This window comes from Melanerpes formicivorus, unplaced genomic scaffold (assembly GCF_026170545.1).
Source record: "Melanerpes formicivorus ecotype bairdi unplaced genomic scaffold, bMelFor1.0.p_v2 SCAF_1, whole genome shotgun sequence".
Taxonomy (NCBI): Eukaryota; Metazoa; Chordata; class Aves; order Piciformes; family Picidae; genus Melanerpes; species Melanerpes formicivorus.
This window is the reverse complement of record NW_027142353.1, coordinates 30,136,061-30,150,305: the sequence shown is the minus strand read 5'-3', so window position 1 is coordinate 30,150,305 and position 14,245 is coordinate 30,136,061. Positions and strand designations below refer to the sequence as shown.

Here is a 14,245-nt window from a genome sequence, read left to right as displayed (position 1 = left end):
TCAGAGGCAACTATCTTATTTAACTTCAAGTGTTTCATTTACACTGTAGGTCACTGAAGGTATGTGAGAAGGTAGATTGCCACCCTAATGCTGCAGTAAGTAGCAAATAGTAAATACTTTTGGAATTAAGTCTTAAAGAAAACTTTTATGTAGAAACCCCAACACAGAATTGCAACCTAACTTTAAGCTCAGACCTACAGGATGAAAGGCTGGATAAATTCTTGAGCAACTGATTTGATCTCATAGCTTCCCCTGCCTTGAGCAAAAGGCTGGACTACACAACATCAGGAGGTCTCTCCTAGTCTAATTTTTTTTGTAATTTCTATAAATACTTAAGTTCTCAACAAAGAGCTGAGTTATTTTTGTAATACAATTTTGTGAACAACACTCACCCGCCCATAACATTTGTAAAAAGTCATAAAGAAGTAGCGTTGGAGCAGTTGGTGATAGTTTCAGGCACTAGCATCTTTGAATAATCAGCATTTTAAATGAAAGAGAATGCTAGGTACTGATAAACCTATGGCAGTTCTCTTTTTATGTACCAGATGTGAAAACAATCAGAATACAACAAGATACTTCAGCAGCTGAAAGAAGTCAGTCACTGCAGAAAAGAAAGTAAGTTTCAATTTACCTGTGTAAACCTTATTCCATAGTTGATTTCTGCTGAAACAGATTTTCTTTCTTTTTCTGTACGAACAGGTCGATCATCCAAACCACGACAAAATCTGTAGAGCATTTGTCCTGTTTTTGGACCAAATTCTTTTTGCAGTTTTGACATTGAAGCACATTGCAGATCTCCACAGGTTTTAATTCCCAAAGAAGCCAGCTTAGATTCCATCGTTCTGCCAACTCCTAACAACAAAGGCAATTAGATCTGCTAACTCTACACAATTCAGAGGCAGTCAGGTTTTGAACAAAGATTTTTTTTCTTTTTAAACCTACAGAAGGTCATATCAAATTAATAAATATACACCATAAATGATAAATTCCACTTAACAAAACATGGTTCACATGGAAACTTTTGCTGTGTTCACCTGTATTTCTTTAATCTGTTCTATGTATTGAGTTTAAGATGTCATAATGCAGTGTGTTTCTTTATTGTGGGTAAAATGTGAATGGCTTCTGCTTGCAAATCTTCTTGACAAGGTACTGCCTGTTACAGATAATATAGCTCTGAACACCAAAACACACAATCTGAAAAGAATGTCCAACATATATGTTTTGCCATCATATACAAGTTATTTAATATAAATTAAAATCGACAAATATTTTGACTACTGTTCCACTGCTTCCTAGACAGAAAAGAAAAATAGTACTTCACATAGAAGTGATAGCATACCTCTTATCACTTGTGCTTTGAATTACCAAGCACTGGAAATTGCAGGTATCCATGGCAACAGCACATATGTAACCGTGATAAACTTAAGTGTATTTCTGCATTTTGGAGAGGTGGCCTACTACTTCCAAAAAAATATGAGTCCTATGAGTTTACCCCACCAAAGTCAGTGAAAGTTAGAAATCTCAGGTAATCAGCTTCTGTCTTTCATAATCTGTTTCTTTGTCTGGGTGGAATTATTGACAAATGCTTAAGAAGTTTTTCCCATGAAGACGCAAGTGAATTTTGAGAATTTTAAAATACTCAGGTCAAAGCACAGTACTAGAAGAATACTTTTGTGGAGGAAAAGCATTTCCTGCAAGTTATGCCAAAGAGAAATGGTGCTGTGCTGTAAATTAAGCTTGGCCGTGGAAGGGGATACACAATTTCTGGTAAACCTGCATGCATCTGTATGTGCTATTCCTTCCAATTTTCCATTTGAGTATCTATTGCCGTCTAATTTTTTTGTTTCCTTCTCTTTCCTTCTTAAACAGAGAAAAAGATTATTTTGAACTAAATACATGTGGGCACATGCAGGTTAAGTTCAGCTGATCACTAACATACAAAGCCTAGATCAGTGCTTACTCAGCACTTTTTGCATTATGTCTGTGTCACATTATACTACTAATACAATAACAATACAATACTGAGTTATGCATCAGGAAACGTTTTAGCTTACAACTCTTAAGTATTTTCCTGGAACAACAGAAAGACACACTTCTCTACTTTGGTAACATTCTGATTTGCTAGATTTTATTTCTTATTTTTCCTTCTAAGAGATCTCTTCAAAATATCTCTGTTTCTTGGATGCAGCAGAGATTAAATGAACTCCTCCTTCTCCTTTTTTTCTTTCATACACACTCTATTTTATTATGGTATCTATGCTATTTTTCCAAATCCTCACTTCACACCTTCTACTCCATTGTAGAAAAAATACTCTTTTGGGCTGGTTCATGGTTCTAAGCCTCCCACAGTGATATGTACCCAATATTACTCCTTTTATTAAATTAATTATGATACAGTAAAGAGCACTCACTTGAAATCACTCATCTAAATAATTTTATTAAAGAACATACTAAAACATACTAACTCTGAGCTTCTTCCACAGATAATGTTCTGTGAATCTTTAACATTCTTTACCAAAAAAGATGCTTTTCAGATCTAGGGAAAAGGAACAGAGACTCTTTTCAGAAATGTTCAGAAAGCAGTCTCTCTTTTTCTTTTTTCTTTTGTTTTTGGTTTTGTTTTTTTTTAATCATAACCATGTAATAGTATCTAATATTAGCCAGTCCAGAACACAGATTAGTAGCTGAAACTGCTCTAGTATCAGGAAGTAAAACACCCTCTAAAACAAAGGAGTACCTGGAAGACTGGTAACAAGTTGACCTCTGATAAAATCATCTACTTCTTCAGGTTTTAAATGATACTGTCCATCTGGCTTAGCTTTACGAGTTGCCATTCTGGCCAGCAGAATATTAGAACCTGCAAAACCAATAAATTCAAGTATGTCTGTGGTAACTTCTGTCTTCTCAAGCACAATGTCACAGTTCAACAGTGAAGGAAAAAATGCAAAACAAGCAAAATAAAATTATTCGTCTTTACACAGAATTTAATGAAATACATGAATACATTTGCAGTATCTACTTCCAAAAGAACAGCTAGCAGTATTTGTGGTTACAGCAGTATAATAACTATAGTGGTAAATACAATTATGAAGTTAAAACTAACCAAACAAAAAAACACCAAAAAACCCAAAACAAACAACAAGTAAGTGAGTGACACTTCACTAAGAATACCTCTAAGAATACATGCTCTACAAATGTAGAGGTACAAATAAACAGTTAAGTGTAAAGGTCAAAAATTTTCAGAAGTATTATCTTTAAACACTAGAGATTTAAAAAAACATCCCTTGTGGACAATGTAAATAATACCTAGGTGACAATTTTATCAAATATATTCTATGTGAAATACTGGCATTATGATAATATTTTGTCCTGAGTACTCACTAAAAAAATACAATTACTTTATTATATTTTTATATGCAGTCATAAAATGTGGTGGGAATAAGACCTCTTTCAGCACATTTTCTTCCCTGTTATGGCCTTATTCATGCCCAGTCAGTAAGATCTCTGAAATGATACCCAATCACATTCATTATTGCCACTCAAACACTCTAAGATAAAGCAAGCTAATAAAAGGTCAGGTGACTTCACAACTTGCAGCATGGTGTGTTACTATTGCTTTTCTCCTTCCACCTATGTGGGAGACCTTATTTTCTATTCTAAAATTTTAGTCAAGAACAGTAACAGAGCTTTATGGGCATGTCTCTCCAGAGAGCTTAAATTGATGAAACAATTAATGACAGATTCCTTGTTAAATTTCCTATTTATCTTTGGGGATCCATGTTTTGTCTATACAATACTGAAGATTTCTGTTCCTCTTATCTATCAACCATACCAGTATAATTGTAATACCATGAAATCTCAGTGATTTACCTTCTGAAACCTATTATTCCCACAACACTGAAGTTAAGTATGAAAACCCTAACACCTCATTTGGCAAATGAGAAATCAAGATACACGATATTTATAGAAGAGTGTTTAATCTTTCACTAGCATTGTTTAAATCAGTTTAGTTTAGCCAGCAAAATCTCAAGGGTAAAAATTAAATTTATTCAACTGGCATAAACATGTCTGTCTTTAATTTATCTCTAATCAAATAATAATGCTGAGAGGAGATCTCAACAGTATTGTAGTATCTATTCAAATTTACATTTTATTATATTGGTACAATTTTCCCATTGGGCAACATTTAAATTGCTGACACAAGATGTATGTTTCTGACAGACAATGTTTCAGAAATAAGGCCTCTGCATTCATGTAACAGTATATGGTTTCCTCTGATTTATTTACTTAATGATGAATTATGAGTGTAAAGACAGAGTCCTTGTCGTCTACCTACCACATATATATCTAGAAAGGCTATCAAAATTATTTTCCAGTATCTCACACAAACTGATTAATAAAAAAACCATCAAATAATTGCTCATAGATATTGGTCTCTTTCAATCAGTAGGAGAACTATCATGTCAGGTTAGAAAATAATGCTTTAGAATCTAATTCCACTCTTTCTATAGAAAAAACCAAACACAATAAGTACATAAAGAAGATTACAAATATATTTCAAGTCAAAACAAGACATGAAAAGGAATCCAGGGAATTAACAGTCTCTGTACTAAGGTATCACAAGAAATAAAGGAAGAATTCTGCTTACAGCAATAAATTTCAGATTGACTTACAAGTAGATTTCATATGCTTATATACTCTCAGTATATTTATTTACAATACTCAACTCCAGTATTAATTAGGAAGAAAAACAAATGAGAAGGGCCCAAATGAAAAGAAATCAAGAAAGTCTTTTCAAATGTGTTTTCATATACAATACCTACTACACATCACACAAAAATTTGCTTTCAATACCTTAGAATAATTATGCTAAATCATGCCACCCTGTAAACTCTTACTGCTATCTCTGATAAGGAACAGAATCTGTGCTTAATTTTCTATTTACTGGAAAAAACCCAGTAGCATTTCATAAAAATGAATGTAAAAATATCATACAGATAGAATTTTAGCACACTGTCCAGACAGAAGTGATAGCAATTTTATAAATTTTTGCTTAAAAACTCTCCACTTATGAAGATTTTCTTGCATTTTTATTTACACTAATTTAGTGCAAATGGCAACATACTCAGTATCACAGGACACTTTTAGCAACCTTAACATAGATTCAACACACCTAACGATAGCAGGCATTGCTTGTAAACAGAAATGAAATATGGCACTTACCCATCCCAACAGAAGCAGTGCATTTAGTCTGGGCTTTGATTTCAGTGCGGATAACATTTGCAAGCTCATCAGGAGTCAATCTGGTCTCTGTAAGGATTTCAGTGATATCTACTAGTGCTTCATCACAACTGACTGCTTCGATGTTATGAGTATAGCTATCAACACAAAGTAAAGGAGGTGAAACACCAGCAACAGCTCACCATCTGTTAAAACAAGTATACAGCAAATAAAGTGTTCCTTTTGTGGTGGCATTTCCCTGCTTGTTTTGTATCACACACCGCTTACATATTAAAAATGCTTAACCAGCAAATCACAGCAACATTATCAATCTCAACATGCATCAGGATTTTAAAGGAAGAGTTGGAGAAGGAGTTTTCATTAACAATAACAAATTTCAGTTTGTTTCAGTTGCATTTTAAACCAGAAAGTAGTTTCTAATAGGCAATTCATTCTTAAGTCACTCCTAAAAAAAAAAACCAAAAACCTTTCGAAAAAAATCTCACTTCTAAGTAATGATCTGCTTCTCATGCTGTAATCAGTAAAAATTTACCAATTACTCATTTGGAAGTCAGATCTTGACTGTTTACAGGATTTGGCTTAAAAACAAAAGAATGCTCAGAAGCAGGACAGTGCGCAAAGTAACAAAAATACTACAAAAAGAAGACATCAAAGAGGAATGGCTTTATGGAAGCTGAAGAGTAAGATGGAGATGAAAATAGTAAATCAAATAATGGCATTCAGCAGTGGCAAATAAAATACACTTCCTAACCTTACCATGAAAAGATCATGTAAACAAACAGCACATTTTACCTTGCTAATATTTCGTATACTGTCCGTGCCACTTCTTTGTAAGCATCAAAATCATATGAAACTGCTTGGAGATTTGGACACAACTTCTTTGCCTGGCCAAAAAACATTCCATTCTTTATGCCGACTTGTCTAAAATTAAATAATAAACAAATTACCAAATAAACACAGTACTGATTTTTCCACAAATTAATATGGGCTATTTCCAAGTGAAATGTTTGTCTTCTCACACAAAAATTAATTTCCAGTAAAAAGGAATTTAATCTAACTGCTAGCAGTTTGATTGCTATGAAAAGTAGTATTTGAGAGTATTTGAATTAGCTGCATAATATTTAGGTATGCAGCATGGAATGCCTGCCTTTGGGAACATGCTTAAGACAAGGTCTCCAGAAAGTACTATACTACTTGCTATCTTCTTTTTCAAATTAAAGCCACACATACACTATAGTGACTAAGGTAACTGGATTTCATATTCCACTGTGCAAGCTTTCAAAATCATGCTCCTGTAATAAAAAAACTCTCACTTTTTGAGATACAAATATAAAGCCTGCCTATCCTAGCGTGCTTGAAAAAGGTTCCAATGGAGAAATTATTTCTGGAGTATTATTTCCATCAGAGAAGAAAACCACATTTTCAACACTATGCTTATATTTAGAACAAGTTGTTTCATAGTCTGAACATTTATGAGATATGTTACATAGGATGCTCAACATAACCTGTGAAAGAAATATTTTTAAGTTGAGTTACCAATCTTACTGTCAGATTTTAACTAAACCCTTCAGTAACAAAGTGTTCTTAATTCCATAAAAGAATGCAATTTTGGTACAAAGAAGTGAAGATGAAATTACTAAATCAACAAAACGAGAGAGGATGGCATACAGTTTTCCTTAAGAGGCTTTGTTTTTAGTAACACATAGGTTAAAAAATCTATTAAGCAGTGTTTAAAAAGCATCATCATCCATAGGGAAGACCATGTGCTAAATTCTAACCACCTATACAACTTTTGAAAATGTAAGAAATAATTCTCCTCTAGATAAATTTCAGGGAACTGACTGAACAACTGCTATTTTGGACAGTTCATGCCTATCTGTATGATATTTTCAGGCAACATGATAAGTAACTTTTACCTACCTGGCTTCATAACTACAAGAAGCTATTTCAGCCATGGACAAAACAGTGAGGTTGAAGTCAGCTCCATTCACATGTGTGGAATCTGGATGCTCCCAGACTGATGAGTCCAGTTTGCCAGGTATTCTAATTTCTGCTTAGAAAATAATATTTATGTTATTTTTTCTTAAGAGTTTAATAGAATGAATGTGAATAAAACAAAAATTGTGGATTTTATTTTGTACAACTTTTCTACTGCTACCTGTTGATGAAGAGGTTCTTAGTACTACATGGATTCATACCACAGTCCAGGAAAAAAACCAAACAAAAAACACCCCCCAAAAAAGGACGCCCCAGAAAACAAACAGAAACCCCCCCAAATATACACATATAGTAATCTGACTCTGCAGGTACGTCTGAACACATTACTGAGAAGAGTATTAAGCTACATAAAAATTTTGCTTCTATTTTCCCCCCAAATTACTAGAGATCAGTTTGTTTGCGACTACATACCACCATACTGTAAAATAAGACTGATCTGTGTTTTAATGTCCATAAAAATGATCAAACACTCACGGCTAACTGCTACAACCATATCCTGTAAACAAGTATGTGACACCAAGAGATTTACCAACTGCTTGGCTGAACAAGAAGACACTTAGCTACATTCCTTTTTACAAAAAGTACAACTACTGCCAAAACACAGAAATTTCATTCCAAAATGCAAACCCATCTTTTATCATACTTAGAACGTTTTACTTAAAACTATTTTTTCTAATAATCTAGAATTGATTGTTAAGAAATTCAATAACTGGAATGCTAATTAGCTCAAATGAAAAAAATGTGAGCTGAAAATTGTACTTCCTTTAACACTCTCATGGGGATATTAATTGACAAAACTTCTGCTGTTAGTTCCTATTCATTCTCTTACTAGCCTAGGTCAACTTCCAATTACAAATACTGCAACCCCAGACTTAAAATGAGACAGTTTCCCTAATTCTACAAAACTTTACTGCATGCACCAACACAAATTTTAAAGAGTCCTTCAGGCCCACTGTGTATTATGTACTAGAACAAAATTCCATGACACTAAATACTGGAATCAAGTAAAGCATTTTCTATTCAGGTTTTCAGAGTATGTAAACCTTGACAGATACATGCCTATACTCCAAGTATAGATTAGCCTCAAAAAAAAACAAAACCGGCTAGATGCAAAGACTGCTATGCCCTCCCAAGCACCCCATCAGTATCAAAACAAGGTATCATACAGACAACAACCTTCTATTTACTTAAAAAGAAATCAAATATGCATGTTATAGGTTGGGTTTTTTTCACTGCTGTAGTCTATTTAATATCATACACCTTTGTAATATAATAAGCAGGGAGTTATCTTCAGAGTGCCACAATGCCTAATTCTGTTTCATGGTACTAGCAACTTAACACACTGGTAATCTCAATGAAAGGAAATAAGGTGCTATGTGCACGTACAGGTAGTTAACAGACCAGAGAAAGTGCTGTAATGAGTGAGTGGAGACAGCAGGGGCAGAGCCTGACTCCTGTGAAAAATGGCTTTTATTCAGAATTTCTGCTAAATTTGTGCACCTTTTTATGTCTTAAATATTTTAAAGTATGATGTTCTCAGTAAGTTACCTAAGATGTCTGTAACTGAAAATTAGAGCAAACTTATGCCCCAAATAAAGATAAGAATGACAAGAACAATTTCTTTAGTCCATGCCTTCCTGTGCCCTGGCCTGAGATGATGCTGTCATCTTGTCTATCTTCATTGGACTCGTCGACTTTTTCCACATCGCAGCAGAGCAGTTTCCCCCATGAGCTGATGGAGTCACTTCATGTGAAATTCAGGGCAATGCAGAACACATTGTCCTCAATGGAAGGCAAGGTAGAGAACCTCTCACCAAAAGCTGGGAAACTAGACAGGCACATGGTGAATGTGGAGCAACGGATGGAGAAATCAGAGGCCAGGACCCAAGTCTGTGAAAAAGAAATCGCTGAGAATAAATCTGTGACTAATATGATGGTTAAAATCTGCTGCTCTTTAGAATGAAAAAAAGGGAGATATGAGGGTTGAGGGAAAGGAAGCCTAGAAAACATTCACATCTTGGGCATCCTGGCCATGGAAAAGAGAACCCAGACTATGAATCCTGATTAACATATGTTAATCTTCTGTCTTTAGAGTATCAGTGCTAAAAGATGGCACGTATGTAGAGAAGTAATTCTACTACCCAGAAAGGTTATCTCCAATTTGGAGATTTGGGGTGAGAACAATAGTAAGTCATAAATGTAAAAATATACAAGAAAAGAAAGTATTTCATAAAAGATTCAAGATTCTATTGACACTAGATATTTGTCTAGCAATGCAGATCAAAGGCAGGAATCAGTACCACTAAAGAAGTACTTTGCAAAAAAAAAAAAAAAAAAAAAGTAGCTGAAGCAGCATAGACAGGATTCCTACACAGCAGGATTCAGTATTTAGTCAAAAGTGATTCATAAGGATTTGGGTTTGTTTGTTCAGTTTGGTTTTGTTCGCGGGGGGTTGTTTTGTTTAATTTTGTTTTGTTGGTGTTTTTTTAATTTGGAACTTTCTTCATAAATAAGCAAGACTTGGAGAAGGGAAAAATCAGAGAACAGCCTGAAAAGCATGATGCATCAAAAAATGAAGTGGATTCCATGTTGCAGCATGGATGCAAAAATATGCTCATGTTCAAAGCTGGTCCCAACTACCTTTTTATTTCATTTATGTAACCTGTCCCCAAACAGAACTGTGTATGTTCAACAGCAGAACTTAGCATTCTGTATTTCTGACATTTTAGAAAAGTACTTTTCCACGTCATACATATGCCTACTGGACCATATTTACCGCTGGGGCATGGCACAATTGAACACATGCTGTGAAGTGTGTCACATACACTAAGATACTGTGATGTTAGAAAAGCCTAACCTGCAATTCCAGCCGTCCAGCTAAGACCACATACACCTGTCATTTCTTTCCCCCCAAAGGAAGACAAGCCATGTACTTAGGAGAATGCAAGCAGAAACTACAGGCTGTACTTCTGGTTGATAAAATCATTGTGCATGGAGAAAAATAATAAAGAGACTAAAAAATACTACAAACAGCAGCTAATGAGATAAAGACTATAAAAAGGAGAAAAATCCTTTCACCAAAACAGTAGTTGCACAACCAGTGTCAAGTATCAAGAAAGAAAGAGCTATGTGCCTGCCTGTGTGCAAGCCAGTGAGATTGGATGCTGATGTTAAAGAAATGAATGTGTGGGTATTCAGAAAAATCTGCTGCAGTAAGAAACTGAGTTTCTTATATAATGAGGCTGAAATACGCTGTTCCCTTAAGTAATAAATATAGTAGAAGAGATTCTACTGAATTTGTGAATCACAAAGAATATGCTAAATTATCAGCTAAACTTCCATAATTTAACTGCTTCTCTCTCCAAACAGCACTTAATTGTATCAAGTTATGACTCCTATTCTGTGTAAAGTCCTAACCCAAGTTACGAAGTCACTGTATAAAACTGAACTACCAATAAATGCTTCATACAAAGCTATACTACAGAAAACAACACAGAAGAAACCAAGTCTGGAGTATCATGCAAAGTCCCTAAAAAGTTAAAAGGCCAGCAGGTTCCACAAACATACATTCTACCTTGGTTTTCAAGTGTTCATAAACTACAGCAAAAATACAAATAAAATGGCATCACTTCCTGTAATACCATCTTTCAAACATCTCTGACAAGTGGCAGATTTTTTTTTAAGGTACTAACATTTCAAAACAACTATGGAAGAACAAACTTTTCCCACCTCTTGCATAAACCAAATAACTCACTGTGGTGTAAGCTCTGACACTATTACTTCCTACCACAAGGGCGGTAAATAGTGCACACACAAGGGGCAAGGAATGAAGTCAACATCTAAATCTAAACTGAAATTAAATAGCAGCTGCCTGTTGTACATGCACTTTTAAACACCACTGTGGTAAGTAAGCTTCAAGCTGATGAAGCTGACTGTTGGAGAAAAAAAGAGAGAAACCATTTCCTGATGTTTAGCAATATATTTTCTCAAACTAAATGAGCTCAGGCAGTATAGTAAGACCTTTTTCACTGTTGTTTACATTAGTATACTACTACTTGAGGACACAGAAAGTAACAGATTTCTAAATTACTACAAGCAAGTAAGCAATTCTCAAGCTAGAGATGCCCTGGTTTTGAGGAAACAAACTGTGGGAGATACAGAACTCAAGAAATTGCAAAGACTTTGCAGAAACTTGAAATGCTCTAAAAACCACCCAGGTGAACTCATTGTACACAGATATTGCACACATGCACTTCGAAAGCCAGCTAAGCCAACTTCAATCAGTTTCTCACTAGCCTATGTGCTATCATTTCTATTTCTACAGTAAAAAACTTTTATGAGACTTTTAAAATTTTGTACCTTTTTCTTCATAATAGACTTACTCAGAATGTATTGAACCCAGTCAACTTGTATTTATTTCTTTATAAAATAATTACTTAACATTGTATCTTATTCTCAACCTCAGCAAAAGTGGGCAAAACCTAAAATTACTCCAAAGTAACTCACTTACTCTGAGCAAAGCTAACAAACAAGAATTCACAGTGGCATATTATTACAGAGCATCATGTAGTCCAGATATATTTATTTTCTAATATCCCCTGCATGAAAAAAAAACAAATTCATCCACTGTGTAATTATTAATAACTTTTTACTTAAAGTCTTCAACAACAAGAGTTAAAAACATACAGACACACACGCTTATCTGTACCTGCTTTGCCATTCAATAGTTTATTGTGGTAATATTGCTGTTCAAGCTCGGGGTTTGCACCAGGGCGCAGTGGTGCTTTTCCTGCACCTCTGTTACTAGTAACAGCCACTGGTTTTCCTGTGAAGAAGAAATGTATGTATTGTAAGTCAACACTTATAATTGCTTATGTTTTAATAATGGCACAACTAGGGTAAAATCATGTCTAGTTTTTAATAATTTCTTTCAAGCCTAGACAGTCTTACAGCATTAAGAAAGAAACACCTATGAAACTAACCTTGCATTTTGACTATGAATTTGCTATCCTACTTGCAGTCACATGTAAAGAAAAGTTTTTAAAGAGTTAAAAATACAGCCATACTTGTTTGTCATTAATAACTAGTAATGATGGCAGTTGTGAAACTTCAACAACATTCTAGTGATTCATTAGGAGTGTATACACATACCAACACACTCACTGTTTAATTAACTGTACAAAATAAAATCTTTAGTAAACTTTGACTTTTTAGTAGTGTCAACAGCTGCATAGTTTTTCTACAGGAAACTAATTTATGCACTGAAAGTTCTGGCAGACATACGTGGCACAGAAGAAATATTTGCAGAAAAGTCCTGGGCTCTTTATGTTCCAGTAATGGAATTAGAAACTTGGCACAAAGTAAGATTTTAAGACTCAAACATAGCAGGACCATCTTTGATACAGTTGCTCTTGCTTTTGGACAGAAGATAGCAAAGGAACTGTATAAACAGCTTGCTCTTTCCAAAAATCTAGAATAGCTGGGGGTCAGACGCTCACCTCTGCACCAAGTCTTCAGATTTGTGAATCACCAAAATTCAGCATTTGCATAGAACTAGTATCTCCATTTCTGAACAGCACATTTGTAAAAATACCACTAAAACTTGCTAAGGATCTCCACTTGCTATTCCTGTGCCCTAAAGACAATCATGAAAATCACTAACTTCTAAATGTGAACAGAATTGCTCATCCTCCAGGTTTTATAATACTTCACGTGTGAGAGCTTGGATAGAAACGGGAGCAGCAGCAAATTTCCCTTGAAAGAGGAACATCAGGCAAACACTATTCATTCTCAATCTTGACCTTTCCACTTTTCTAGTTAAAGCTCCTTACATTACCTTCAGGAACATTATTAGGATACCCCATTCTTTCTGCCCACCCACCTTCCTCTTGTTTTTTTTTTTTTTTTTTTTTTTTTTAACAGTGTCCAACATCCACTTCTGGTACAGCTAGTATTTGATCTCCACATTCTAAACCAGTAGATTTAAGTTTCACTAAGATATGTACCATGTTAAAGAGAATGGCCATTCCAGATTTTACTTTTCCTACTTTAAATACTGAAAGGAGACAAGGAGAATTCCTGTGCTCTCTTCCACTTGCATTTGGATTGTTGGAAAGTAAGCATGAATACGAATGCTGCATGATCTGACTACAAAAGGTGCCAGGAAAAGAAATTAACATGCAAAATTAATTTTCTATGTGTGCAAGTTTGGGTTCAATTTTAAGGGCTTAACTGAGCAAACTGTAACATGCAGAATTAGATACTGACCTTTGAGATCTGGTCTATTTCGGATAGCCACAGACACAAAGAAGCAGTCCATATCCAGGTGCATTATACAGCTCTGTGGCTTGGCTGAGCTTGCAACAGACACATTACCTAGTATGAAGACACACCAATAGAAAACTTGAACCCTAATTTATATACTTTGGTACTACTTATGGTAGTCACCAAGTTTTGTCACCTTGAACTATATTAGCTTTTTCTCACCAAGAAGATATTTACATTTACAAAATTCATGAAGAAATGTAAACATCAACAGCAGTCAAACAACCTAAACTCAAAGCTTCCATTTTCTTTTCTCATAATTAACACTTTCTACCTAACAAATTCCACCAACGCAAGAAGATTAATACATGTCATGGGAACTGAATCATATTTTGGTATATTAACACTGAATTTGTAACAGAGAACTTTACTCCCCTTTCTTCAGTAATCAGAAGACTGTTCCAAGAAAAAAAATAATCAAAAAACAGTTTAGCTGGACTAAGGCCTACCCTTAATTCTTCATGAAACACACCAGAATTAAGGTTTAAACCTCCCATGCAATTGAATTTTGTCATTACTGCACCTACACTCATGCAAACATTAAGAGAAGATGAGCATGATAGCTCCAAACTGAAAAACTTACATGCCTTAAGCACTAGAAATAATTGTGTCAGGTATTCTAGAAGTTCAAGTCTGCATGGCTATGTTGCTCACCTATCAGAGGAGACTATACCATAACAAG

The 14,245-nt window shown here is 34.8% G+C and overlaps 1 protein-coding gene across 9 annotated transcripts in view; it reads right to left on the bottom strand.

Annotated features, from left to right (window-relative positions):
- REV1 (REV1 DNA directed polymerase) overlaps window positions 1-14,245 on the bottom strand; it is a 59,666-nt gene that overhangs the window by 21,563 nt on the left and 23,858 nt on the right. For 6 of the 9 annotated variants that reach the window (XM_068138583.1, XM_068138528.1, XM_068138555.1 and 3 more), the window contains 7 exons: window positions 13,507-13,614; window positions 11,948-12,064; window positions 7,162-7,294; window positions 6,034-6,162; window positions 5,224-5,378; window positions 2,738-2,857; window positions 632-852 (listed from right to left, as the gene is read on the bottom strand). In XM_068138583.1, the coding sequence (XP_067994684.1) occupies window positions 632-852; window positions 2,738-2,857; window positions 5,224-5,378; window positions 6,034-6,162; window positions 7,162-7,294; window positions 11,948-12,064; window positions 13,507-13,614 (983 nt within the window). Of the gene's footprint in view, window positions 1-631; window positions 853-2,737; window positions 2,858-5,223; window positions 5,379-6,033; window positions 6,163-7,161; window positions 7,295-8,787; window positions 9,098-11,947; window positions 12,065-13,506; window positions 13,615-14,245 lie in introns of those variants that run through there. The other 3 variants (XM_068138537.1, XM_068138597.1, XM_068138588.1) reach the window with 3 other exon arrangements.